The 26,688-nt window shown below is 57.2% G+C and overlaps 2 protein-coding genes across 5 annotated transcripts; one reads left to right on the forward strand and one right to left on the reverse strand.

The window, feature by feature from the left end:
- The first annotated feature begins 125 nt into the window (after positions 1 to 125).
- Positions 126 to 8,344, forward strand: CORO6 (coronin 6). Of its 4 annotated transcripts, none has more exons than XM_070390318.1 (11): positions 127 to 333; positions 1,498 to 1,757; positions 3,218 to 3,340; positions 3,935 to 4,064; positions 4,165 to 4,346; positions 5,461 to 5,580; positions 6,023 to 6,127; positions 6,216 to 6,361; positions 6,727 to 6,784; positions 6,884 to 7,114; positions 7,204 to 8,344. In XM_070390318.1, the coding sequence occupies exons 2-11, from the start codon at positions 1,560 to 1,562 to the stop codon at positions 7,324 to 7,326; spliced, it is 1,416 nt and encodes a 471-aa protein (XP_070246419.1). In that variant the 5' UTR covers positions 127 to 333; positions 1,498 to 1,559; the 3' UTR covers positions 7,327 to 8,344. The 4 variants fall into 4 exon arrangements, with proteins under 4 accessions (XP_070246421.1, XP_070246419.1, XP_070246420.1 ...); XM_070390319.1 differs by having other exon boundaries at positions 1,558 to 1,757; XM_070390320.1 differs by lacking the exon at positions 5,461 to 5,580 and having other exon boundaries at positions 126 to 333.
- Positions 8,341 to 26,096, reverse strand: ANKRD13B (ankyrin repeat domain 13B). Its single transcript, XM_070390317.1, has 15 exons — positions 25,523 to 26,096; positions 15,237 to 15,372; positions 14,986 to 15,110; positions 14,853 to 14,898; positions 14,119 to 14,262; positions 13,840 to 14,029; positions 13,697 to 13,763; positions 12,310 to 12,391; positions 11,471 to 11,535; positions 11,117 to 11,247; positions 10,859 to 11,016; positions 10,576 to 10,728; positions 10,279 to 10,442; positions 10,115 to 10,191; positions 8,341 to 9,706 (listed from the first exon to the last, which is right to left on the reverse strand). The coding sequence occupies exons 1-15, from the start codon at positions 25,634 to 25,636 to the stop codon at positions 9,469 to 9,471; spliced, it is 1,890 nt and encodes a 629-aa protein (XP_070246418.1). The 5' UTR covers positions 25,637 to 26,096; the 3' UTR covers positions 8,341 to 9,468.
- Between the last annotated feature and the right edge of the window lie 592 nt (positions 26,097 to 26,688).

Raw genomic sequence — 26,688 nt, forward strand, 5'->3', positions numbered from 1 at the left:
GGACGCTTCTCGCAGTCCGGAGGACGAGTCGCGCTGCCTTTGCAGCGCTCGACTTTCCCGCCGCCGGAGGGGCGGGGCCTGTGTGACCCCGCCCCCGCCGGAGCCCCGCCTCCGCAGGTTGATGGCAGCGGCAGCTGGGACTGCAGCGGCGCCGGGCCCCGGGAGTTGCAGGCAGCGGCCGGAGCGCGCAGCCGAACGCCCGGGCCCCAGACGCCGCGGACACCCGGAGAGGCAGTTCCGGCGCCCTGACGCCTCCCTCGGCCTTCAGCGCACCCCCAAGCCCCTCCGCAGAGAAGTCGCAGCGTGAGCGCCTCTCGGCCGGCCCAGGAGCAGGTACTCCCCCGCCACACACCGCCGCCGCAGCCAGTGGAGCGGGCGGGGTGTCTGGAGGGGACAGAGGTCTGCGCTCCCTCCCCCCTCCCCCCCACCGCCGCCAAATTCGGTCCCGGGCGGGGCGGACTTGGCATCTATATTTGGCCGGACAGCGGCCCGCGCGCCCTCAGGGCGCAGACACCTCGTCTCAAGAACGCAGTGCCGGGGCCGGAGGAGGGTGCGGGGAGGCCAGAGGCCGGGCCTGAGGCCGGGGGCTGCAGAAGCGGCTTGAAGGGCACAAGGATGCCCGGTGCTGGAGAGGGGCTGGAGGCAGTGGCTGCGGCTTGGAAAGCGCTTGGTGTGGTGCCTGGGGAAGAGCTGAGTGCAAGCTCCTAGCGGGAGAAGAGGCACCTCACCCTCCCCATTCCACTTCTGAAAATTTGGTTCTGGCCTGGGGAGGGGTTCGAGGACCCTAGCCGCAAGAGTTTAGCAGGAGAGAGGACCCAGAGGAGAAGTGGGACTGAAGTATGGCGGGTAAAAGCCAGAATACCGTCGTGAGGGCCTCTTAGAGAAGCCGGTGCGAGAGGGGTGGGAGGAGGAAATCTACCTTACAGCGCGTTCCTCCCACTCCCACCCCACCCCCGACAGCATGGGAAGAAACTGATGACAGCAGGAGCAGGAAGGACTCAGGTTAGCTGACAGGAGGAATTCCTCCTTGGCAAATTTTTAGAAAAAGGCAAACCCCATTCGCCTAACCTTTGCCAGAGATGCTGAGCTTAGAATCTTGGGGGGCTGCAGTCCTAGCCCCACAAATGGCCTTAAGCCAGGAAGTCTCTGATTCTGGACCAAGACGCCTCTGGGAGATAAACCACTTCGGTGAAGAGATGCTCACCCAAGGCTGGCAGCCGGAGGGCAGCCTGGTGTTGAGGCTCCTCCCAAAACCACTTGAAGGTCCAGGAAGCTTTCAGGCCCAGTTAGCTTCCACTGTTGGCCCCAGTCTAAGGGCTGGTTCTCTAAGAAGAAGTCAGGTCCCAAATCCAAGTCCCTTGAACTAAGCAAAGAACTTTCCCATATATAAGAAAACGCCTTGCTTCTAGGACCAGACTCTATATTAATTTATACCTGACTCTTGGCAAGATAATCCTTCTCACTTGCCACTCCCCCAACTCTTCCTCCCTCCCACAGCTACAGGACTAAGGACCAAAAGCATTTCTGGGGACTGAGATCCTCCATCTCTGCCCCCAGCTATGAGCCGGCGCGTGGTTCGGCAGAGCAAATTCCGCCACGTGTTTGGACAGGCGGCAAAGGCTGACCAGGCCTACGAGGACATCCGTGTGTCCAAGGTCACATGGGACAGCGCCTTCTGTGCCGTCAACCCCAAATTCCTGGCCATTATTGTGGAGGCTGGGGGTGGAGGTGCCTTCATCGTCCTGCCTCTGGCCAAGGTGAGGAATGAGGGGAAGGAAGCAGGTGGAGGACACCGACTGTGACTCCTGGGGACTCCGGACAGCAGCCTGTGTTCTCACCTAGCTCCATTCCTAATTCGGCAGGGCAGTCTAGGCGGACTGACTGCTCCCTATCCCCCAATCTCTCAGGGACCGATTGGGAGCTCCTCACCCCTCCCAGAACAGCAGCATCACATTGGTCCCCACCTACGCACAGCCCATCCCTTCTCCATGCAGCATCCTGTACCCAGCAGGGACCTGGAGGAGGTGATGGATAGTTGGGAAGCAGTGGAGTCAGGACCTGGCTGGATTCTGTTCCTATTCTCCTGATGCCACACCCCTTCGTGTTTCTGGCCTCTGGATCTTTGTACCCAGCCCAGGGTGACTACTGGATTAAATCACACCCCAGAGCAGCACAGTGAGGACAGGGTCAGGCTCTATCCAGAATCCTTGGCTGCCTCCCCCTTTCTGGTTCTTGCAGTGAGGTAGAGCAAGAGGCAGGGGGACATGACATATGTCCCCATATGTCATGAGGCCAAAGCCCCCAATACTCCAGGGATGGGGGCCAAGCAATGACCATCACCTTTACTGAGTAGCCTCAAGCCCCTCAGCCATCCCTAACCATAGGCTGTCCACTCCAAGGCATGACCTTGACCTGGATTCTGGCCTCTACACCTTGTTAGGAGAGGCCCCACAGGTGGCAAGGTCAGGATGAGGCCTGACAATAGCCAGTGACTCACTCCAAGGCAATGCAGACGCCATCCAAGGACACCATCCCCAGGGCTCAAATTTCAGTGGGAGCCACCCCCTCCCCCAGTACAACCGCCATTCCAGTGCCACACAGCCACCCCTCTCCCCTGCCGCCTGGTCTGGGTCGATGCCAGCCCCTGCAAAGGCCTCAGAGCCCCCCCCAAACATACCATAAAGATTAAAAATAGATGGGCCTCAGCTCAGGTTAGGAGATAGCAGGCATGAGGAATGCCTGCTGCTGGTGGTTCCAAGGTAAAGCCAGTGACCAGGGAGAGATCTGCCCATTGCGGCTAGGAAGGAGCTATGCAGCCCTGCACTGCATATAACCTTACCTTGACCTAGTCCAGCAGGGGTTTCCCAGAGAGATTTCAGGTGCAGGGGACAGGCCCAAGAACAGCGTCCTCCAAGGAGGTGTTCTTGGAAGAGCACTGGACTGAGAAGTCAAGTCTTGGCTCTACCAGTATCTTGCTGTGTGTCCTTGGTTAAGTTATCTTACCTCTCTGTGTCTGATTCCTTGATATTAAATGACTTAGACTCTGCCTTCAGGGAAGTAGAGGAAGTAGGCTGTCTGGGTTTGGAGGAGCAGAGAGGGGGTGAGTTCTGCAAAGAGACAACAGATAACAGACAGTTGAGATGTAAATAGGTCCACTCCCAGCTCCCTGGAAACACACAGGAGAATAGCCCCATATCTCCTTCTCTGACCCCTGCAGACAGGGCGAGTGGATAAGAACTACCCACTGGTCACTGGGCACACTGCCCCTGTGCTGGACATTGACTGGTGCCCGCACAATGACAACGTCATTGCCAGTGCCTCAGACGACACCACCATCATGGTAGGTACCAGGTGGATGCTCCTGGGCTGTGGGGCATGGGAAGCCGGGAGGGCGGCCTCACCTGTGCTTTGTAAGGTGGTAAGGGAGGTGCTGAGTGCCAGGACCTGCCCTGCCCAGCTCCCAGGCTATTTTCAGCTACATGCCCACCCCCTCCCAGGATGCACTGCTTAGGACTAATTATAGCCGTGGCCACCTTGGAGCCTGAAGAGCTGGGAGGCAGGGCTCTGAAGTCTCCCTGCTCAGGGGAGTAGGGAGGTCTCTGGAGAGCTGACAGCGCCCCCTCCTGGCTCCCAGCCGTTTCTGCCCCAGGCGGCCACCATCACATGTCCTGCATCTGACCCTTACCCCGCAAGAGAGCCGGTGGAGTGGGGGTGGGGGATTAGGGGAAGAAGTGAAATCTCTCAGTCGTGTCCTAGTCTTTGCGACCCCATGAACTGCAGCCTGTAACCCCATGAACAGGCTCCTCTGTCCATGGGATTTTCCAGGCAAGAATACTGAAGTGGCTTGCCATTTCCTTCTCCAGGAAATAGGGGAGGAGCAGTGATGAAGCTGGCTCCTCATCCCACCTACCCTACGCCTTTTCCTTCCACCCAGGTGTGGCAGATTCCAGACTATACCCCTGTGCGCAGCATCACAGAGCCCATCATCACACTGGAGGGCCACTCCAAACGTGTGGGCATCCTCTCCTGGCACCCCACTGCCCGGAATGTCCTGCTCAGTGCAGGTCTGGGAGGCTAGGGGTTCTAATAGAGATCGGGGAGGCGGGGGGTGGGGGGAGTGGCAAAGGCAGGGCCCAGGTGATGATGTCTGGCCGTTCTGGGCAGGTGGTGACAATGTGATCATCATCTGGAACGTGGGCACTGGGGAGGTGCTCCTGAGTCTAGACGACATGCACCCAGACGTCATCCACAGCGTGTGCTGGAACACCAACGGGAGCCTGCTAGCCACCACCTGCAAGGACAAGACCCTGCGAATCATCGACCCGCGCAAGGGCCAGGTGGTGGCGGTGAGTGCCTGGCCTGGCCGCTCCTCAGCCCCTATGTCAGGGGGCAGCTGTCAGGCCTCTGTACCCGCCCTCCCCTGAGCCCTGCTTCCAGCGCTCACCTTCTCCACCTCGATCCCAGACCCCAGTCCTCCCTTTAGCCCCCTGCCCTAAGTAAGCCCCCAGCTCCGCTGGTCTCTGCCCGGCTCCTGTTTCCTCCCCTTCCCTGCGTCTCAGCAGCCTAGATGAGGGCTGCCCAATTTGTGACTGAGAAGGGGAGAAGCTGCAAACTCTATCCTCCCACCAGACCTTGCATGAACCTGAGCCCCCGGACCCTTCTCCTCCCAGCTGGCACGCCTTCTTCCCGGGTCTGGACCCAACCCTGGTTCGCGGGCAGGCCCCTTTCCAACCTAGTTGACCAGCCGGGCGGAGGGTTGGGGGCCATCCCCGCGCATTGTCTGTCCCAGCTGGGTGGCCTGCGAGGGCGGCGGCACCTGCCTCACCAGCCTCAATCTAACCCGGGGCGCGGGCTGCGCGGGACACTGCACGTCGGCGCGGAGGGCGCGCGTCCAGCGCGGCGGGGCCGGGCGGAGCCGCGCGCGCTCTAACCCACTAACCCCGCGAGCAGGAGCGAGCCCGGCCTCACGAGGGCGCCCGCCCGCTGCGGGCCGTCTTCACCACAGACGGGAAGCTGCTCAGCACCGGCTTCAGCAGGATGAGTGAGCGGCAACTCGCGCTCTGGGACCCGGTAGGCCAGGCCGCGCTGGGCGCACGCGCTCGCTCCTTCGCTGGGTCAGCTGGGAGCGCCCTCCCCGGCCGTGGCCCGCGCCCAAGAGAGCCGAAGCGGAGCGGGGAGCTCCGGTCTGGGAAGAGCCTGGCCGCGCTCCAGGGAAGCCCGCAGACACCTCCCCTGCCCTGAGGGCGTTTAAGGGCTCAGCATCTGCAGAGAGAAGCTCGCGCCCCGTGCTCTCCAGGCCTGCGGCCACCCAGGGGGGCCCCAGGAAACTGAATATTTAGGGCCCCTTTTGTCTCCGCCCCCGCCCTCACACCCAAGTCAGCAAGTTGGTTGCCCGGCCCTCCAGGCTCCCCAGGGCAAGCAGCTGGGTGACGCCTCTCCCTGTCTCCCCTCCGCCCCCAGGAGAGGTTTGCGGCCCACGAGGGAATGAGGCCCATGCGGGCTGTCTTCACGCGCCAGGGTCATATCTTCACCACGGGCTTCACCCGCATGAGCCAGCGAGAGCTGGGCCTGTGGGACCCGGTAACGCAGCTGGACGCTTGGGGTGTGTGCCCCGGGGACTGGCATCACGGGGGAGGGGCCAGGCGCCCCCCACCCGCAGGGCATGCCCACCTGGACAGGGCTGGAGGCTGCTGCCCCCTTGGCAGCGCCTGCCATCCCCACACCCACCCCTCTGCCCAGTTTTGCTGCGTCGCCTGAAGGAGCCCATGCTGGCGCCCCCACCTGGTGATGCCGAGTCCCTGGGGGTGGTTTGCGGTGACTGCATGCGGCGGCACAGGGGGTCTAGGTGCGGGGGACCAGGAGTGGTGTCCAGAGGTTGGGTCTGCAGCTTCGTTCACCAGAGGTGCCTTGGGAGTGCGAGGGCATCAGGGAGGGCAGGCAGTGTCCAGGAGCTTCGGGGCATCCGGAAGCGCCACCGAGGGTGGGCTGGGGCTGGCTGTTCACGCCTCCTGTGCTTGGGCAGAACAACTTCGAGGAGCCAGTGGCGCTGCAGGAGATGGACACAAGCAATGGGGTCCTACTGCCTTTCTACGATCCCGACTCCAGCATCGTCTACCTGTGCGGCAAGGTGCTGGTGGCCGGGAGGGGAGAAGAGGGGGCCGGACGGAGATGAGGGGAGCCTGCGCGATACGGCTCTGAACCGACTGGCTTTGCAGGGCGACAGCAGCATTCGGTACTTTGAGATCACCGAGGAACCTCCCTTCGTGCACTACCTGAACACCTTCAGCAGCAAGGAGCCGCAGAGGGGCATGGGCTTCATGCCCAAGCGGGGACTCGACGTCAGCAAGTGCGAGATCGCACGGTCAGCAGCTTTGCCCTTCCTGTTCACCTGCCTCTGTCCCCACGTCCCATCTGGGAAGACGCAGGGGCTTCCCCAGGCGTGTAATCTTTGGAAAGGAGTGGGCTGGATTGGGAGGTTGGGGTCAAACAGACTTGTTTCCAGTGCCAGCCCCAAAGCTACATGCTTGACATTCTCTGAACTTCAGTTTCTTAACCTGTTAAGGATGATAAACACCCTCTCAGAGGCGTTTTACCAGTTGGATGTGTTTAAAGTGCAAGGCATCGTAGGCGCCCAGCAAGTGTCCGACTCTTTGCGATCCCCCTGGTCCCCAGCAAAAGTGAAGGGAGTGGGAGCCTGAGCGGGTGCTGATCCCCGCTCCCTTTTAGGTTCTACAAGTTGCACGAAAGAAAGTGTGAACCCATCGTCATGACTGTGCCCCGCAAGGTGAGTTGATCTCGAGAGGGTTGGGCAGAGCTCCGAGGCGGAAGGGAGCGGAGCAGGCTGGACACTGAGCTTGTTCTCCTGTCTCCCTACCCCCCGCAGTCAGACCTGTTCCAGGACGACCTTTACCCAGATACGCCGGGCCCCGAGCCGGCCCTAGAAGCAGACGAATGGCTATCAGGTCAGGACGCCGACCCCGTGCTCATCTCGTTGAGGGACGGTTACGTGCCTCCCAAGCACCGCGAGCTCCGGGTCACCAAGCGCAACATCCTGGACGTGCGCCCGCCCTCCGGCCCTCGTCGCAGCCAGTCAGCCAGCAATGCTCCCTTGTCGGTAAGGCCCCGCGCGGCTCCACCGAGGCCCAATCTACAGCCCCCTACCGCCCCGCGCCCAACACCTCTCCGGTCCTCTGCGCCCCGCAGCAGCACACCCTGGAGACGCTGCTGGAGGAGATCAAGGCCCTGCGCGAGCAGGTGCAGGCCCAGGAGCAGCGCATCACGTCTTTGGAGAACATGCTGTGCGAGCTGGTGGACGGCACGGACTAGCGCAGTGCCAACGGGGAGGTCCAAGCCGGGAAGCACAGTGGGGCGGAGCGCCAGCACACCCGAGGGCCCTGGCTTTGGGTCCCGAGCTCCGCACTCAGCCCCTCTAGGCCTGGGCGGGGACTGGGGAGGGAACTCCGCCCTTCGCGGGAGATCTGGACAATTGCAGAGACTCGTGTCCGTCTGCCGCCCGCCTGGCGGCGTACCTCGTCCGGGATTTAGGCAGGAGCTGGCGGGGCCTCAGCAATGGTGCTGCACCGCAGGCAGTGTCCCCTTTGTTCCTCGCCCAGGGCAGAGAAAGTGCTTAGTGTTAGCGCAATGCTTGGAGATGGTGGGGAGCTTGGGATTGACCTCAAAGGGGTAGCGATTCGACGGGTCTCCCCAGGCTGGGGAAAATTACAACGCTTCTCCCTCTAATCAGCTCACTTGACCCCACCATCCTGAGTGGTCAACTGAACGGGCGTCACCCCATTTCTACAGACACAAACGTTGGCTGTAGAGCCGGTCCCCCAGGCTACACCCAGTAGTCCATGGCAGAGGGCTCCCTTCTCCCCACCTGCGGGGGAGAGGGTGGCTTCCTCGTGGCACTTCCTCAGAAGAACCAACCAGAAAACTGGCATGAGGAAGCAAGTTCCACCTCCACTACACACACACACATACCTCCCAGCCCTCTGCTGTACACACACACACACCTCCCAGCCCTCTGCTGTACATACACACACACACACAGCTCCCAGCCCTCTGCTGTGGCCTTGACTCTAGGAGGAAAACAAGATGTTCTGAATGAAACATTTTACTAAGTGCTCAGTCTCTGCCTCCTGCATGGGTGGGGATGTGAGACCCCCAGCCTCTGTAAATGCCACCACCAGAATCCTGGAGGCCCTGACGGATGAAACCCTCGGCTCAGGACCCACCAGACATCCTCTTTCTTCAGAGCCCTCCCCACTCTGAGGTTCAGAAGGACCCCTCAGCCCGCAGGTGGGCGGTCTTCCCCAGTAAAGGCAAATAGGAAAAACCTCGGGTTTGAAGCCTCTTTTATTTGTGCCTCAGAATCAGTCTGGTGCCCCTGGCATCAGGGAAGGGGGTGAGAGGAACAGCTTCTCTTTGTTCTTTTTCTTCCATCCCTTTTGTGTCCCTTCTGAGCCTCACTGGCTGAGCCAGGAAGGCCAGTCCGAGAGAACCCAGACAAGGGTGTGCGGTGAGCCCCTGCCCCCGGCGGGGTCTGTGCTTCTCTGGGTGGGTAGGGTGGGGCAGGGGGGAGCCGGGGGTTAGCACCATTGGATGAAGGGTTTTAGAGTCAGCCCCTGGGTGGGGCAAGTGGGATGCACAACCACAGAGGGCTAGCAGCAGCTGGTGGGAAGGGGTGGGTAGTGGTGCCACGGCCCTGGGCGACCCTTGTCTTGTGTTTGCGCCGCACCCACTATGCCCCTCATTCGCCAAGACATCATGAGGGAGCCAGGCCTTGCCCAGACCTAGCCTCCTCCCTGATCACAAAAAACGTGCCTTGGGGATGGGGACTCCAACCTCTGGCCGCCCCCAAGAGAAGCTGGGACCACCCTGAGACCCGGGAGGGGTGTGGGGGCTGGGGGAGCCTGGCACCCCGCTAAGTGCACTTGACGCTGAAATGCGGGGGTGGGGGAGGGGCTGGGCCCTGGACGTGCTGGTTTGTGTCTGGGACAAAGCGGCAACACAGCACGTGGGGAGCTCAGCTGCACCCCCCCCAGGGGGGAAGAGCGGAGATGCAAAGGCTTCACGGGCAGTGTCCTGGAGTGGGGTCAGTGAGCAGAAAGGAGGACCGGCCAGAAGGAGCAGAGGACGGAGACCCTGCTCCTCTCAGGACCGTCTCCCCCTCAGGACCGCCTGGTTCCACCCGTGGACCGGTCCGAGCCCAGAGGAGAAGGGTGGCGGGGGGGTCAGGATACAGCAAAGCAAGGGAACCGGGCCGTGCCAGCTGCCTCCAGGGCCCTGGCCCGGAAAGGTACTCCGCGGCCGGCCCGAACCCCTCCGCGTCGGTTGACGGGTACGCCGCTGCGCCCGCGAGGCGACCCCTCCGGTCTCCAGACATCTCGGCGAGCGTGCGGGCGGGGCGGTCCTCGCTCCGGGGCGGGTTCCGCGGGGCGTGGCCTGGGCGCCCGGCAGAGGGCACTACTGCTCGGTCAGGGAGAGCCGCAGGATGCGTTCCAGCTCCTCCTCCTCCTGGCGCGCGCGCCGCCGCCGCTCCTCCTGCTCCTGCGCAGACAGCTCCATGGCCAGCCGCAACTGCTCGTCGTAGCTCCGGAACACGTGGCCGCCCGGGCCTGGGCGCGGGCTGGGCCGAGGGCTGGGGACCGACGCCAGGGCTGCGCGAGGTACCGGCTGGCGCTGCGGCGTGGGCGGAGCGCTCCTGCGGGACAGGTAAAGAGACGTCTAGGGCCCATCTACCCGGAAGCGGGGCGGGAAGCAGCATGGAGGCCCTCAGACACCGCGGGCCTCGCCACCCTCCAGTGGGGTCAAAGGGTCTCGAGTCACCTCCCTGGCTCCCTCCCACCCGGTGGGAGTGGATCCCAGCCCCACCTCTGTCTGGTGAGGATCTGTGAAAGCTCTCAGGCCGCCTTTGGGCTGGGAAAGGACGTCACCTTGACACCAGCAGGGTCCCCGATGAGGGGACCGCGGTTTCTTTGGGCCAAGGTGGGCTGCCCAGCCGGCAGTGGCCGGACGCGCTGTGGACAGGGTCCCGGTCGTGTTCTCTATGTGGAGGTGGGGGTGGGGGCATAGACGCTTCGAAACCTTCTCAGGACGGGCGGGCACCGACCTGTCCTGCCGGCGGCCTTCGTAGGACATGGGGTGAGTGCCCGGTTTGCTGTTGGTGAGCGCCTCCCAGATGGTGACCTGCGGGGCGGGGTGTGAGCCCGTTAGCTGTGGTGGCGACAGCGTGGTCCCGGTGGGGAACCCTCCGCATGGCCTCCGGAGATGCACCTGGTCGTACTCACTGCCCGCCTCTAGCAGGCTCTGCTGGATGGCGAACTGTAGCAGGTCGTCGTCGTCGTCGCGAGTGGTGGCCTCGCGCTGGCCGCCCAGCACGCTGTAGCCGCGCGGGGCCTCGAACAACGCGGGGGAGATCTCGCAGCCGCGGCACGAGGCTGGAGGCGCCAGGCCGGGGAGACGGCGAGGGGGTCAGAGTGGACCAGACCACCCCCTCCCGCCCGCTCCCCCGGGAAGCGCTCGGTGAGGGCCGGGGCAGTGGGGGTAGTGAGGGCGGGCTCGGGGTCTCACTGGTGGAACTGGAGCTGCTGACGCTGGAGGAGTCGCTGCCTGGGGAAGGGGTCTCGCTGCTGGGGCTGCCTCTCACCAACGGCACCGGCTCGTCACAGCCATTGAGGTTCCCGAAGGTGATGCGGGCGTTGAGGATGTGGAAAATCGGAATTTCTGGGGATGAGCAAACCCATCAGGCACCACCACCACCCACTTCCTCCCACCATGGGTACCCCCTCTTAACCTCCTAAGAAGCCCCACTCTCCCCAGAGCAGCTGAAGAGGAACAAGGGTAGAGGCCTCACCAATCTTGACGGGGAATCCCGGAGGCAGGCGCAGGGTAATGAAATCCCGGAGCTTGGCGAAAAGTGCGTTGCTGACGGCCATGAGGTCAATGATGGGGGCCACCTGCTCACACAGGGACAGGGGATGCTCCTCACACAGCCACAGCTTGGCCTTGAACCTGACCCCCCGCAGATCCCAAAGAGTGAGGGCCATTGTAGAAGCCGTGACCCCTCCCCCAGCCCTGCCCAACCCTCCCCAGCCCCAGCAGGGGCCCTCACTTCTGTGTTTTGGTGGTCAGTTCCATGGGGCGACCCATGTCGCGGTTTCCAAGCTCAAAGTTGGGGTTGAAGTACTCTTCTGCAGTGATGGCAGTGGGGTTGGCTTGGCTCAGGGTCTGAGTGATCAGGGTCTGTACCACACAGCGAGGAGCTCATGAGCCCTTCTCAGTCCTTGAGGCCAGGCCAGTCACCTGGTATTACAAGCCCCAAATCTGTCTCCTTTCCCCCAACTCCCCACCACTGTGGAGCTGACAGGGCCTTGGGCATTGTGGAAAGAAAGCAGGTCCACACAGTATGACTCCTCCTGATCCCCATCCACACCCTTCCACACAGGGACCCCTGGCACACACTCACCCCGTTTTGGGGGCCCCCATGCTGCTCAGCAATTCCCAGGAAGGACTGCAGAGGTGTCTTACAACCTATGAGAAACACGGCGTCTCAGAGGATACTGCAGCCCCTCAGAAGGGACAGCACCCAAGACCCAGGGAGGAGGCTGGTCCCTGGTGGGGAGGGAGGGTGGCTCACCCACACCACACACCCAGGCACCTTCACCTGAAGGTGACTGAGGACTCCAAGGGGGCAGAGGCAGGACCAGCTGGAATAAAAGTAGGCCTGGGGCTCAGGAGAGACCTCCCAAAATATCACTGTCCAGGTTGGTGACACTGGACAAAAAATACCTGCCTTTGGGGAGCAGTTTGGGGGTATGCATGTGTGTGTTTCCCTTTGGGGGCTTCCATAGAAACTTCATTTTGTTCTCTTGTGAGGTGGGAATTCCATTTTCCCACTTTAAACAGACTTAACTGGTGCCCAGAGAGTCAGGTGTAGGTATCAGCGGGCACAAAGAATCAGTGGCAGGGCCCATGTCTTTCTGCCTCCGGTGTGTCCTACTAGACTGGAACGGCTGATAGCATATGTCACATCCCCCCACCCACAAATCCAGTGCAGATATTAGTAATCAATTATAGCATCCCTTCCTATTGAGCCCAAATGTTGCCTTAGAATCTTATCAGCACTCTAGGCAGCCACTACCAATCACTAGGATTTGGCATTTGAATTGAAGTCTATTTGCCTGAGTAAGCTATCCGGATTCTTGATAGCGTGTCAGAGGAAATACTGATTAGAGGGGCTCATGTGGGAGCTGGTTCCTCCCCACACACCTCTTCCCCATCCCCCACCCACCTCTGCCTGATTACCTTTGACCTTGCCCTTGTGCTGTTCTGAAAGATGCTCTGTCCGTGTCCGGGTGATGAGCTCCACATTGGATGCCCCATATACCTGGGGACAGATGAGGAAAGGACTTGCTGACAGCTTTGGTACCTCTGTCCCTGCCCCTGCCCCCAAGGGCATCACACACATTTCCTTTAAGGAATGATCAGGGGAGGGAGGTACCGTTTGTTCCAGTCTCCAGGCCTTTGGGCAAGTAATTATATGAAGTTATTCATTCATTTTCCTATTCATTCAACAGACATTTTGTGAGGACCATTTCTAGGCCAGGCACTGAGGCAGGCATCAGGGATACAGTGGTGAACGAGCATGGCCAGGCATGACCCCTGTCCTCTTAAGGCTCACAGTCTTTTTGAAAAGACAAGATGACAGTGGATGGTAATAACCCAGTGTGACATGTCCTCTAGATGGAGAAGCACAGGACTGTGGGAATAAAAAGCAGAGACCATAGCCTAGCCTGTGGTCCAGGGAAGGCCTCCAGGAGGAAACAGCAGCAACACAGAACCCTGCACTGGTTGGCCTCTTCACCATGTAATCCCACATGGGTGATGCAAGGGTCCCATTAGTGACTGTGGGAGACCTCCCTCAACAGTCTGCTCAGGAGTGAAGGCCTGGCTTTGGAGTCAGCCAGAAGATCTGGGCAACCTTGTGCCGGTTACTTAATCATTTTAAGCTTCCGCTTCCTCTTCATAAAATGGGCCAATACCCTATTTCATAGAGTTGTTGTAAAGATTAAATGGGAAACCATAGAAAGGTTGATTAAAATCAACCTTTTGTAAACCATCTGTAAAACGGGAATAATAAAAGCACCTACCTTAAAGGGTTGTTGTGAGGATTAAATGAGCCTGTGTGAGGTATACACACATATGTACATAGACGTGTGTACATGTGTACAATAGACACACATACATACATGCACATACATTTAAAATGTCAAAATAGGGCATTGCACGTGAAAGTAATGTTTTTGTTTTACTTGCTACATCGTGTCCAACTCTTTTGCAACTCCATGGACTGTAGCCCACCAGGCTTCTCTATGGGATTTCCCAAGCAAGAATACCGAGTGGGTTGCCATTTCCTTCTCCAGGGGATCTTCCCAACCCAGGGATCAAACCTGCATCCCCTGTATTGGCAGGCAGATTCTCTACCCTGAGCCGCCAGGGAAGCCTGAACGTAGTATTAGGTGGACCAGTAAACTCCAGCTGTTCTCATCAGTTGCCTGTTGGTCTCAGGCTCTTCCCTCCAGACTGTATTGTCTCTGTACCTCCAGGGCTTAGAAACTGGTCAGGAAGCCCCTGTCCTGCTCACTGTAGGCAAGAGTGTGGTGGGTCTGGCACCTGGGAACTGTGACCTCACCTTGGCTTCATACCCATTCACCATCTCGGTCTTCTCACTGCGCCAGCCCAGGATGCCTGTCTTGTTCCTGGGGAAGCAGAGTGGTCTAGGTGAGGGGGCACCCACCAGGCTGGCTCCAGGCTTCCAAAGCCATGCCCACTTACCTCTCAAAGGAGATGTTCTTGGTGTCCAGTTGCGTAGTGACAACAGGTGCAGTGAGCCGGCTCAGCACCTGCTCCTCCGTGGGCTGGGCAGCAGCCAGCAGCAGCTCACGGTCCTGCCCGGCCAGAGCCAGGGTCTCCGTGTACACCACGCGGCGGTCGTGGTCAATCTCCATAACCACGGCACTCGCGTCTGCCAGCCCCAGAATAGCTCAGGGAGTCAGGGCTCACGTGGGGGTGTCCCCAGCCTCCCCACCCTGCCCTGCCTCCCACCTGCCTGACCTTGGCCCCTGAAGATGAAGCTGCGGTTCCCTCGCTGCCACGTCATGTGGTCAAAGCCCAGGAGTGTGGTGTCTACCCGAAGGTTCTGTCCACTCTTCCACACTTTGTAGGTGTCACTGGGGCAGATCTTGGACACCAAGGGCACTGAGTGGATGAGAAGGTCAGAGGTGGCTTCAATTTGCCTGGCCCACCAAACCTCAGAACATGGGGGTCAGGGGTGTGTCTGGGAATAGGTAAGGGAACTGGTGGGAGAGCAACCTCTCCCCCAACCAACCCCTCAACAAATGTAGACCACAGTCACTCAGATATGAGCAACCTAAAGTCGGAGACAGGCATGAGTCAGCCACCACCAAGTCCCTAGTATTCACCATTTAATTCATTCAATCTTGCATCCAATCTTCTAACAAATATTTATTAAACGCCTCCTCTGTGCCAAGCACTGGGGATACAACATTGAACAAGACAGGACCCCTGCCGTCTTGGAGCTTACCTTCTAGCAAGGGACGACAGGTAACAGACAGACAAATGAGCCAGTCATTACAAAGCGAAGGAATTCATAACGGAATTGAGGCAGTGTGGAAAGGCCTCAGGAAGAGACAGTGTCGAGCTGAGAACTAAAAGGTGGGAGGGAGCCATGGGAGCGCAATGGAAGAAGGCTCCAGGCAAGGGAGCAGCAAGTGCAGGAGCCCTGGGGTGGGAGGTGCCCCCGAGAGGCCCCCGGCAACCCCTCTTACCCCAGCTAGTGAACTCCCATTTCATCTCCACGTAGAAGTCCTGGGCCTGGAGGAGGAAAAGGAGAGTGGCTAAGCCTGCACTGGAGACAGGGTTCGAGGGCCACGGTGGGGAGGTGAACAGGCTGGCCCTCACCTTGCGCAGCTTCTCCAGGAGCACGGGGATGCCCGCCAGCCGCTTCACCACCCGCTGGTAGTCCCGGTACCGTAGCACCAGCTGCACCAGCTCCAGGTCCCGGGTACTCACAGCTTCCTGAAGCACTGGGGGTCAGGGGGGGCAATGTCACAGGGCAGGACCCTGCCTAGGGCTCCCTGCAGCCAACCAGAGGTAACGATATGGTGCCGGGAGACCCAGGCTGTGGGGTGGAAGCGAGCAGGGGTGCCCACCTGTCCAGCCGCTGCGATTCTCCCTGCCCACGTCTGCGCCGTGCGCCAGGAGCACGCGGGCACACTCGAGGTGCCCCAGGGTGGTGGCCAAGTGCAGGGGAGTCCGCCCCCGGGGATCCAGCTGCTCAATGTCCACCTGGAGGAGGTGAAGCGGTTGCCCTGGTCACGTCATGAGGCAGCCCATCTAAGCCTGCCTCAGGAGTCCATTAATGATGAAATCAAGGCAGTGTGGAAAGGCCTCAGGAAGATACAGCGATGAGCTATCTATCTCTAGGCAGGCAGCACTCACCTAGTTGTCCTGCCTTGCCTGTCTCAGAAAGCAATGGGAGAGACAGGCACAATGAACTGGGGTCGAGTGGAAAGGGGCTTGCAGGACAGGGCAGGAAGTAACTCTGAGAAAGGGACGAACTTCCTTTCCAGTTCACCTAGGTGCCCTGACTGGGTTCACTCTTCCAAGGCCCAGTGGTCTGCCTGTGAAGAGTAAGCTTGGGGCTGAAGGGTGGTCTAGAGAGGCTACTGGCCAGGGAGGGCACCTGAGACCTATCCTAGGTGTCCAAGACCGCACCTTCAGGAAGGGCCACCAGTTTAGATCATGACATTACCACTGTGAGGTTTTAGCACAACTGCAATGATACATTAACAGGAAGAAAAGAACATGTTCATGGTACACCTTCAAATCCATGTCCTGTGCCTTTGGGACACTAACATTTTTTTAAAATCCTGTTGTTTTGTGAATAGTACAGTTATACTGCATGAAATTTTTGTTGGGTGATAAAAACATATGTTTGTTAAATATAAACATTTAGATATACTTCAGGAGACTAGGACTTCTGTGTAAATAACTGACCACATGCGTATAACTACTCTTCTCTGCCCCCAAAACTTGATAAAATGCCAGGGAAAGGCTTCTATGCTGACATGAATAAATAACTGAAATTACCATCCCACTCAGAACAGAGAAAAGTGTTGCTTGAAATAATTGTTTTCAGACATTAGGCAACAATTAGCCCAGGACTGCGATCCCTAAAGTAAGACAAACAAACAAGGTGGGGCCTGTGATTGTCTAAGTCTCTACTTGGAGGAATGTTCCAAACAGCCATGCAGAGAGGAGAATCCCCAGCAGGGTACGGTAGTCCGCTGAGGAGCTGAGAGACAGTAGCAGGGAGGCTGAGGTAGTTAAAACTTGCAGGGCAGAGTTCCAGGAAAAAGTAAGCTACGTTTTGTTTGTTTGTTTTTAAAGAGCTCCAGAAATCTGCATGTGGTTCCTTTGAGTCTTTGCTAAATACTAAACTTCACATTTTTACAGTGAAACTGAACAAAACCAGGCAGAAAAGAAACAACAGACTCAAAAAAAAAAAAAAAAAATTCTCAGAGTTCAGCCATAGCAGGGAAGCATTCAAGCTCCAACCTGCTAGAGAGCCCTTGTTGATTACCCAGGATATTCAATAGAGAGGTATTCAAAAGAAGGATTATACCTTAGAAGTTGTTCAGATACCAGGCTGTGTCCAACTCTTTGCAACCCCAGCCTGTCCTTAAAGACCCACCCAGACCTAATTTTAATAAAGATAAAAAATAAGCTCAAAAGGATCAAATTGATTTGCCAGTAACTTAAATTAGGCTGCCAGAACAAAGCCTAACACTCCTTTAAATGAAGACAGCAAAATCCCGATGCTTAACATCACAGCATTTACAGTGTCCAACATCCAGTTAAAAATTACTAGATATGTACAGAAGTAGGAAAATATGACCCATAATCAGGAGAAAAATCATTTAATAGAAACATATTCTGACATAATAAAGATGAATGGCTCAATGTGCTCAAAACTTTAAAGAAAAACAACATTCACAAGGGAAAAATTGGGAGATAAAATGTTCTGAAATGAAATTTTCACTGGGTAGAGTTAATAGCAGATTAGACACATCAGAATGAAAATAAAAATAAGTGAATTTAAAGATACAGCCACAGAACTATACAAACTGAAGAACAGAAGAGAAAAGAGGTACTGAAAAAACATTCAAACAGCCTCAGCAATTTGTCAGACACTATAAGGCATTCTGGAGAAGGCAGTGGCACCCCACTCCAGTACTGTTGCCTGGAAAATCCCATGGATGGAGGAGCCTGGTGGGCTGCAGTCCATGGGATCGCTAAGAGTCAGACACGACTGAGTGACTTCACTTTCACTTTCCACTTTCATGCATTTGGAGAAGGAAATGGCAATCCACTTCAGTGTTCTTGCCTGGAGAATCCCATGGACGGAGAAGCCTGGTAGGCTGCAGTCCATGGGGTCGCACAGAGTCTGACACGACTGAAGCGACTTGGCAGCAGCATAAGGCATTCTAACATATGTATAATTGGAAAAAGGTTCAGAAAGGAAGTGGAGGAATAAGACAAATTTAAAGGAATAGCCAAAAAATTTCCAAATTCCATTTAAAAAAACAACAAAACAACCTACTATAGTGAGCTGAATACTGGTGCCATCCCCCCAACCAAAAAAAAAAATATATATATATATCTACATACTAACTGCTAGAACCTATGAATGTGACCTTATTTTGAAAAAGGGTCTTTGCAGATACAGTTAAGGATCTCAAAATGAGATCAGCCTGAATTATCCAGTAAGGCCCTAAGTCCAGTTTTATGCATCTTTGTAAGATGCAGAGAGACGTTCCCTATGAGGGGAGGCAGAGATTAAAGTGGAGCAACCACAAGCCGAGGAACGCTGAGCACCACGGGCAGCCAGAAGACACAAGAAAGGATTCTCCCCCAGAGCCTTTGGAGGGAGCAGCGCAGATATCTTGCTTGAGTTTAGACTTCCAATCCCCAAAATGATGAGAGAATGAATTTATTATTTTAACCCATCCTGTCTGGTAGCTTGTTGCAGAAACTAATACAATGATAAATCCACAGAACCAAGGAACTCAATGAATACCAAGGAACTCAATGAATCCCAAGGAAGCCTACACCAAGGCCCATCATAATCAAATGCTGGAAACTAGTGATAAAAAGAAAATCTTAAAAGTGTTTTGAGAAATGAGACACACTATGTATGGAAGGACGAATACAGAAAATTCTACATTTTTTAAAAACTAGAAACCATGCAATCTAGAAGACAATAGAATGAAATCTTTAAAGTGCTGGCAGGTGGGGTGGGGATGGGAATTGTCAACCTCGAACTCCATATCTTATGAAAATATATACTTCAAAAATAAGAAGGGGAAATAAAGATTTTTGTGGACAAATAAGAATTAAGAGAATTTGTCACCAGAAGGCATACAAGAAATGTTAAATGAAGTTATTCAAGTAGAAGGAAAATGATACCAGATAGAAACTTAGATCTGCACAAAGGAATGAAGATTGCCTCAAAAGGTAAATGTGGGACTTCCCTGGTTGTTCAGTAGTTAAGAACCTGCCTGGCAATGCAGGGGTCTCGGGTCCGATCCCTGATCGGGGAACTAAGATCCCACAGCCCTCGAGGCAACTACCCTGCAATCAAAGACCCTGCATGATACAGCGAAAATCCCACCTGCCACAACGAAGACATGACACAGCCAAATAATTTTTTTTTAAATAATGCCAATAAAATATTTAAAACCCACAAGAAAGTGGCCGGGGCATTACAACTGACTTAGGGGAAGAGAGGGTACTAGAACCCAACCATTCACAGAGGGAAACCCCAGTCAAGCTAGAGCCCCCCACTTAGCACCCTTGAAAGGTGAAGAACATGCAGGCAGTGGGAACAGCAGAGGTGGCAGAAAGGCTCAGAACTGAATACTGGGGGGCCTGGTTAAACTTTAGAACCCCTGGTTCCCTCCCCAATTTTGTAAAGCTGGGAGATGCCCCCCACTTCTCTTCATGGGATGCCAGGGGGTTTACCCTCTGTGGAAATTGCACCTGAGAGACTTCCCTGGTGGTCCAGTGGCTAAGACTCTGCACTCCCAGTACAGGAGGCCTGGGTTTGATCCCCAGTGAGGGATCTATTAATCAATGATCGAAGATCCCGTGGGCCACAACTGAAGACCCGATGCAGCCAAATAAATAAATAAAAATAAATGTTAAGTAAATTGAGCCTGATATATACTGACGGAGAAGGCAATGGCACCCCACTCCAGTACTCTTGCCTGGAAAATCCCATGGACGCAGGAGCCTGGTAGGCTGCAGTCCATGGGGTCGCAAAGAGTCGGACACGACTGAGCAACTTCACTTTCACTTTTCACTTTCATGGATTGGAGAAGGAAATGGCAACCCACTCCAGTATTCTTGCCTGGGGAATCCCAGGGACCGGGGAGCCTGGTGGGCTGCTGTCTATGGGGTCGCACAGAGTCGGACACGACTGAAGCAACTTAGCAGCAGCAGCAACAATAAGCAGGCCAGTCATCTTAGAGCAGCACCCACATATTAATAAGCTCCACACCTCCATCCTTAATTATGCCCCGGCAGCCAAGGGTGACCGGACACTTGAGGAAAGCTGCCCAACATGAAAGAAAGATACCAAAACTTGCAAATAGGTGCTAAAAACACAGAGGAAACAACTGTCAATGCAGGAAACAGAAAACTGGAGGCAGGCACAGTCATTTACACCCTCACAAAAATACAAAATGGAAACTGAATCCATGAAACAGAATGGGACCTTCTGACCTGTGCTTCTTTCCCTTGCTTTCTTCACTCCAGCTGTCCCTGGACAGCTTCACCTCTCCCAATTCCCCCATCACAGTAAACAGCACTTCAGGTCACTCCCTTTCCAGGGAAGACTGTTTTTCTCTCTCCTTTTTCTCTCACCTTCCATATCTAATCCACCAGTAAAATTTGGCCTTATAGGCTCTACCTTCAAAATAGATCCAGAGTCATTTTAGATGTTACCACCTTCAGGCTACCCTCCTGGTGTAGCCACCCTGTCACCTAATTCCTCCCACTCCTCTCTTGGTTCCTTAGGTCTGTTCTCTCTAGGACCCATCACAGGTACCTGTAAAATATTATTCCTCAGGTCCTGATGCCCTTTAGCTCAGAATCTCTCCGTGGCTTCCCATGCAGTTGAGGATAGCATCCTGAATGTCTCTTTGAACTCACATGCTCTCCCATCTCTCCAAGCTCCACTCCGGCATGTTGGCTTTCCCTGGAACCATCTTCTTCTGGGTCCTGGTAGCCACAAAGCTTCCTCCCTCACTTCATTAAGGCCACCGCTCAGATGTCACCTCCTTAGAAAGGCTAGCCCTGACAAGCCAGCTCAAGTAACAGTTGCTATTTGTCTGTCTGCTGTCCCTTCTCCTGCTCCAGCTCTCTTTCAGCATTAAATTGCCTACTTATTTCTTCATTGTCTCCCTCTCCTAGACTGTATGTAAGCTCCATAAAGGAACTGTCTGTTTTGTTCGGTGCTATATCCCCAGCTCTGGACAGTGTCTGGCACATAATGGGTGCTTCATAAATATTTATTAAGCAAATGCCTAGATGACTATTTTTAAGGGACATGGGGAAGGAGGGCAAGGCAGTAAAGTGTAAAATTGATTAGCTAGTAAATAGCTGTAGAAGTATGTTGTTTATAATATGAGGCAAATAACTGAATCGCCTAAAGAGTTCAAAGTGGTTGCCTCTGGGGGTGAGATGCAGAGGTGGGGGAGGTAGGGAACTCCTTTGTCAAAAACAAAACATTTTAAGTGATCTATATAATTTTTATAACCTTCTGTTGGCATTTCTTTTTCTTTAAATATACAAGGAGCCAAAAAAAAAAAAAAAAAAAAAAAACTCTGCCCGGCCCCTGTGCCCTCTGAGCTGTAGCTTGGAGTCCACCAGCTCCCCAGAGAGGAGGGCAAAGCATTATTTACTCTCTGCCTCTTACAGGTTGAGCTGGGCCCCTCAGGGTCCGACCTGGGTGGGATCCTGAGTCCTGGGATAGGAGCGAGACAGCATCCACAGACCCCGAGCAGGCTGGGTCATCAGGGTGTCAGGAGGAGGGCTTCCCACAGGCCGCAGCTAAGCCATCACGCCTCCCACTGGCCCTGCCCCAGATGCTGCTGCTGCTAACAAGGCCCCAGGGAGCCAGCAGGGCCAGTCCCAGGGCTCCAGATGCTGCCCGCCTCCCCCGCCTCAGGTGCCTCGGCTCCAGACTGCAGAGGCCGGTGACGGCCAGGAAGGGGTGCCCGCCCTACCTCCGCTCCTCCGGAGCTCTCCTGGCAGCACTCCCCAAGGTCCCCAGGGCCCCGGTGTTTTCCAGGGCCACCATGAGCCCTGTGTACTGTCAGCCAGGCTCCAAAGAAGATCCCCTGCACCCATTCAAAGCTGAGCCCTTGGTGGAAGCGGCACCTTGCCGAGGGCCCAGGTGGGAGAATTCATTAATTTTCTCGGCAAAGGCCTGCTGCTATTTAATTGCTGGAATGAAAAGGTTTCCCATGAAACCCAACCCCCAGCCCTCCCCGCCAAGAGGACAGAAGCTCTGCACCCCAGCCAGCCTCAGCTGGGGGCCCAAGCAGAGACTTTCGAGCTTAGGAGCTGGGGCTCCCTGGGCACAGAGTCTCCCTGTTTCCACTCAGGCCCCTGTCTGCATACACACACACACTACACACACACACTACACACACACACGTGCTCCTGCATCCACAGGCACAGTACATGTGCACCCGCGTGTACAAGGGCATGTGTCCAGCTGCCCTCCAGCCTGCAGGCCTCTACTCATGTGTAACACACATAGATGCCAGCACATTTGCACATGCACACTCCTTGAACCCACGTGCACTCGCAGAGTATTTTTCAAAGTTGTTTAGCATTAGCAAGTCCTTTTGTTAGGTGAAATCTTATAAGAACACACCAAATGTATAGAGTAAACGCAGGTGCTGGAGGAGTAGACAGGCTCCTTTCCCTACCCTGCTTCACCCCCACCCCAGGGAGGACAGCCCGAGTCTGGTGTGGCCACCACCGCTTCTCTGCTTTCCCACCAGGCGGACCTGAGCTCTCTCAAGGGGGAGCGAGGCAGGGTGTTTCCCCCATGGACAGTGGAGCTGGGCCCGTGGGGGTGGCACCTGCTGAGTCCCCCTCCATTCTGCCCCACGCAGCCCCTCCCCTTCATCCCAGACACATTGATTTTTGGTTTTGAGGGTTTGTGGCTCCCTCTCCCGAGCTTCCCAGCTCATCAACTGTGGTGACAGCCTATACCGGGGACTGCCTACTTTGCCAGGAGACGCAATCACAGGTGCTCCTGGTCACAACAGGTACCTTGGGTGGGACAGCCTCTGTCTGAGCATCCACGGGCCCCACAATCCCATCTCACTGGGGTGTCAGGTCAGAGAGATGACCTGGGGAAATCAGGAAGGAGGACTATTATGGAGGCAGCCTCCAGAAGAAAGAAAATGTTCCCCTAGGACCATCGTCCAGTCCCCTCCAGGGTGGTTGCTGCCCAAGAAGAACCTTGCTCTCCTTGGCCCTCCCACAGGGAGCTATTCCCATCTAACCTCCACCACCTACCCCCAGGGAACCCCAGGGACTCGCAGCTCCAGAACCAAGGCCATGCCCAGTTGTCTGGACCCCAGGCCTCATGCCAGCTAAGGGAGAACTGGCACATCCATTAACCTACAACCTCCTGCCCCCTCCCAACCTGGCAGAGCAGGTGCATGGCAGAAAGCAGGGCACCCAGCAACTGTTGTATTGCTGGGCATCGGCTAGGGGTGATCATGGACACTTCCCTTCAAAAAACCTCCGCTGACCACCTCCCTCTCCCTATACCATACCCTGCAACCAGCCCCTGTGAACTTGCTCAGAAGGCTGCCGTGCCATCCCCCTCCTCCTTGGCCAGCACTGCCAAGCCTGCCCACGGGAGGGCCTCTGCGGGGCTTTCTTGGAGTGAAGAGGAGGCCGCTATGCCAAATGAAGACCAGGGAAACCCAGCTGCTGTGTGTTTGAGGAAAGCCTGGCTGTTTTCTGTGACAGTGGGTGCTAAGAGGACCAGAGATCAGGGACCCCCAGATGAGATGCCTGGGGTTGACCGGGTTTCATTAGGATGTTAGGTGGCCCCCCCAGGCCCCTCACCTGCAGGAAATGCCTGGGGAGGGGGCATCCTTAGCTCTCCCAGGGAGTCTGAGGCCTGGAGAACTGAGCAATGCACATCTGGATGCAAGGATTCCGCCCAGGTCAGTCCTGGAGTCAAAACTCCGCCTGGGGGCTCTCCCACCCAGACTGACTGGCATTCCCTTCTTGGCACCCTGGTGCAAAGGAGAGGACTGATCTGGCTCCTTTGTGGTTGAAGAAGGGTTTATCCTCAACCAGTGCCCTGTATCCCCCTGGGCTGGGATCAGGGCAGGCAGTGTACATTTCAGGAAGACACAAATTCACCAGGGAAAGGGGATGAGTGGGTGGGGTTGGGGTGCACCTGGTTTCTGCGGAAGCCTGAGGGGACCACACTCAGTGGTCCGAAGGAGCCCCACCTGCTGCAGGCTCTGGCGCCCCTCTCCAACCCCACCCCAGCAAGAGGACTGCTGACCCAAGGACTATCAATCAAAAAGGCCTGGGTGAAATGGCCTTTTCTTCTAGGGCATTCTGCCTCTCTCCAGTCTCTGCAAGGAAAAGAGCACCCTCCACTTGGGCAAGGGAGCATGATCAAGGTGTTCTGGACATTCAGCCACTAGCCTTCTGCCTAACAGTTCTTCAGCCAATCATCAACCATCCCACTGGGAAGTTCCTCTCAGGTCATACTTAAATCCCTCCAGCTGCAACCTCCCTCAGGGATGTCTTCTCTTGCCCTCAGGGGAGGACAAGCAGAGACAAGCCAGAAGAGGCTGAACTGACTTAGCACCCTGCACTTCACACTGCTTCCCTGCTCACATTTGCATCAGCACAATGGGGTCTCTGGGAGGGCGTGGGCTGTGCCTGGTTTGTTCATCTTCGTCTCCAGGAGCTACCACTCTGACCTTGCTTCCTTTACCAGTGGCAGCAAACCACTTCCTTTATAATGGATAAACAGAGACAGGATCCAAGGAGCAACCTGAAGCATCCTTATGGAAATGGAGGTAGAATGGAAGTGGACACCCCAACCAGAGGTGAAGGCTCAGGTCACCCCACCATTTTCTGCGCCTGCCATGTACAGCTGGATGTGGTGCTGCTCTGAGGGCCCGGTGGTGGACTTGAAGACGGGCTCCGACCCTCACCTCGCTGGCCTGGTGATGTCCTGCTCTCCACCTCACTCTTCCCTTGGGAAGCAGACAGCTCCTCAAACTGAACTTCCTGTGACTCAGGAAGTGGCCCTCAAAAGGCATATTCCCCAAGGGGGCAGCGCCTGAGGAAACCACTCCCAGTCCATGGCCCCAGGATCGCAGATCCAGGCCAAGTTTGCAGGCCTCAATGGAGATACACCAGGGCCAGGGGGGCCCAGCTCTGGATCCTGCCTCCCCACCCTGGAGGGCAAGTCGTTTCTGCCAGGAGAGCCTGCCTGTGACCTGGGCCCAAGGGCAGAGTTGGAAACTACCTGTGACCCGTGCCTGCCTGCCTCTGTCCTGAAGAATGCGGAGGAGGCTCCATCCCTGATCATATCTTCTTGGAGGCCACCGCCCAGCCAAGGCTGGCTGACCCACCCATTCTCAATGACTAGAGAACCAGGGAGCCGCTGTGTGTACAAAACCTCAAATCCTGTCGGGGGCCAGTGGGGCCCTGGCTTCCTCAGCACCTAGAAGCCGGGCCCAGCATCAGAGGGCAGGAGAGCGCATTTCAGCACCTGGACAAGGCCCTCCAGGGCTTCACCCCAGAGGCGCTCTCTCTTCACTCCCCATTCCTGAGCAGGCGCTTGGGTCCGCGGGGTTCAGGGGCTCAGCCCAGTGTGAGCAAACAGATAAGCGCTCGTGGAGAGGGTAGAGGGCACTGGGTGGGGCAGGCACGCCTGGGAGGGTCCCGGCCTAGTCTCCGATCCTTGACCTGTGACCCCCTGCCTATGCAGGCCACCTCCGCACACTCACGCGGGAGGTGTCGCTGCCGGGCTGAGTGGGGCGGACTCTCCCACCGCGTGGAGCTCAGATGGAGCCGGCAGCCCCTCCCCGCAGCCCTCACTGCCCCGGCGGAGGAGGGGCAGGACGTCCCCTACCTCAATCAGGGAGGGTTCGGAGCACGTGTGGACTGCTCGGCCGGGCAGGAGGGAAGCGAGCGGGGGCCGCTCCCATCACCCTCTCCAGGTCAACAGCACAAAAGCGGCGCCGGCGAACAAAGAAGCGCTGCAAACTCGCCAGGGGGGCGGGACAGCCCGCGCCGCGCCCCCTCCCCAAGCCGGGCGGGCTTGCTGGGCCGTGGGGTCCTCGCGGCGCCCCGACGGCGCTCTTACCTGGCCGGCGCGGACCTCTTTCTCCAGCTCGCGGTGGCGGTTGTGCCACACGAGGTAGTGTAGCGGGTACTTGCCCTCGGGCCCCTTCCTGGCGGAGGCGTTGGCGGGGATCATCGCCCGCTCCTCATACCGGGGCCGCGGCGCCCGGCCCGGAAGGAGGGACGGCGCCAGAGCCGGGGCCCGGGGCCGCGGGGCGGGGGGCCGGCGCTGCCTGCTCGCAGGGCTGCGGCTCGGGCATGTGCGAGCGGCGCCGGCGGGCGGGGGTGGCGCGGTGCGGGCGGCGCGGGCCGCGGGCGTCCTCGCGAGGCGGCGGCGGCGGGCGACGCGGAGAGGCCCCCACCCGCCCGCGGAGGGCGCGGGCACTCGGCGGCGCGGCGCGGAGTCGCGCCTTGCCTCCCACACCCCCGCGCACAAAGACGCCGCTCGGCGGAGGGAGCAGGCGCCCGCAGCGGGCGCGGGGGCGCTCGGGGCGCGGGCCCCAGGGACGCCGCCGCCGCAGGGACGCGCGCCCGCGGCCCCCGGCACCCCGCAGCTGCATAGCCCGGCCCTCAGCCCGAGCGATCGGCTAGGGATGCGGGGATGCGGGGGAGAGAGGAGGGGGACGCGGATGCCCTGGGCAGCGCTTGTTATCACTGGGCCCCGCGGCATCATGGGGCTTGTAGTCCGTCTCGTGGAACTGGGGGTGGTGAGTGGCCGGAGAGGGTCCCGCACTGTCCCCCTGATCCACTGAGACAGTGGGGAGGGAGTCAGGCCCGGCCGGGTCGGAGGCAGTGTCCTGACGTCTGGTGGACTGGGGTGTACCCCCACCCCCTGGCATTTTGCCTTTTGCTGGGGAGGGACGGGGTTACAGGCCTTCCTCAAGCATTAGGGGGCGCGGGAAGGTGTGGCCTTCAGGCTTGAGTTTGGGTCCCAGTGGAATGGGAGCAGGATCCAGATTCCAAGAAAAGAGTGACTGGTGGAAGGAGTCCTGAGAAAGATGCGGGGCGTTAGTGTGCAGTGCCAAGGGTCATTGGAGCAACCAGAAATCTAGCACCTGAAATACTACGTAGGAGTCTTCCCTGCCTTCTTTTAAAATTAAACTCCATCTTCTGCATTTGACATTAGAAAGACGATGTCTATTAAGGATGGGAGAACACACCCCTCCCCCCATACGCTGCTCTCTGCAA

The sequence above is a fragment of the Bos mutus genome, chromosome 19, assembly GCF_027580195.1.
Source record: "Bos mutus isolate GX-2022 chromosome 19, NWIPB_WYAK_1.1, whole genome shotgun sequence".
NCBI lineage: Eukaryota > Metazoa > Chordata > Mammalia > Artiodactyla > Bovidae > Bos > Bos mutus.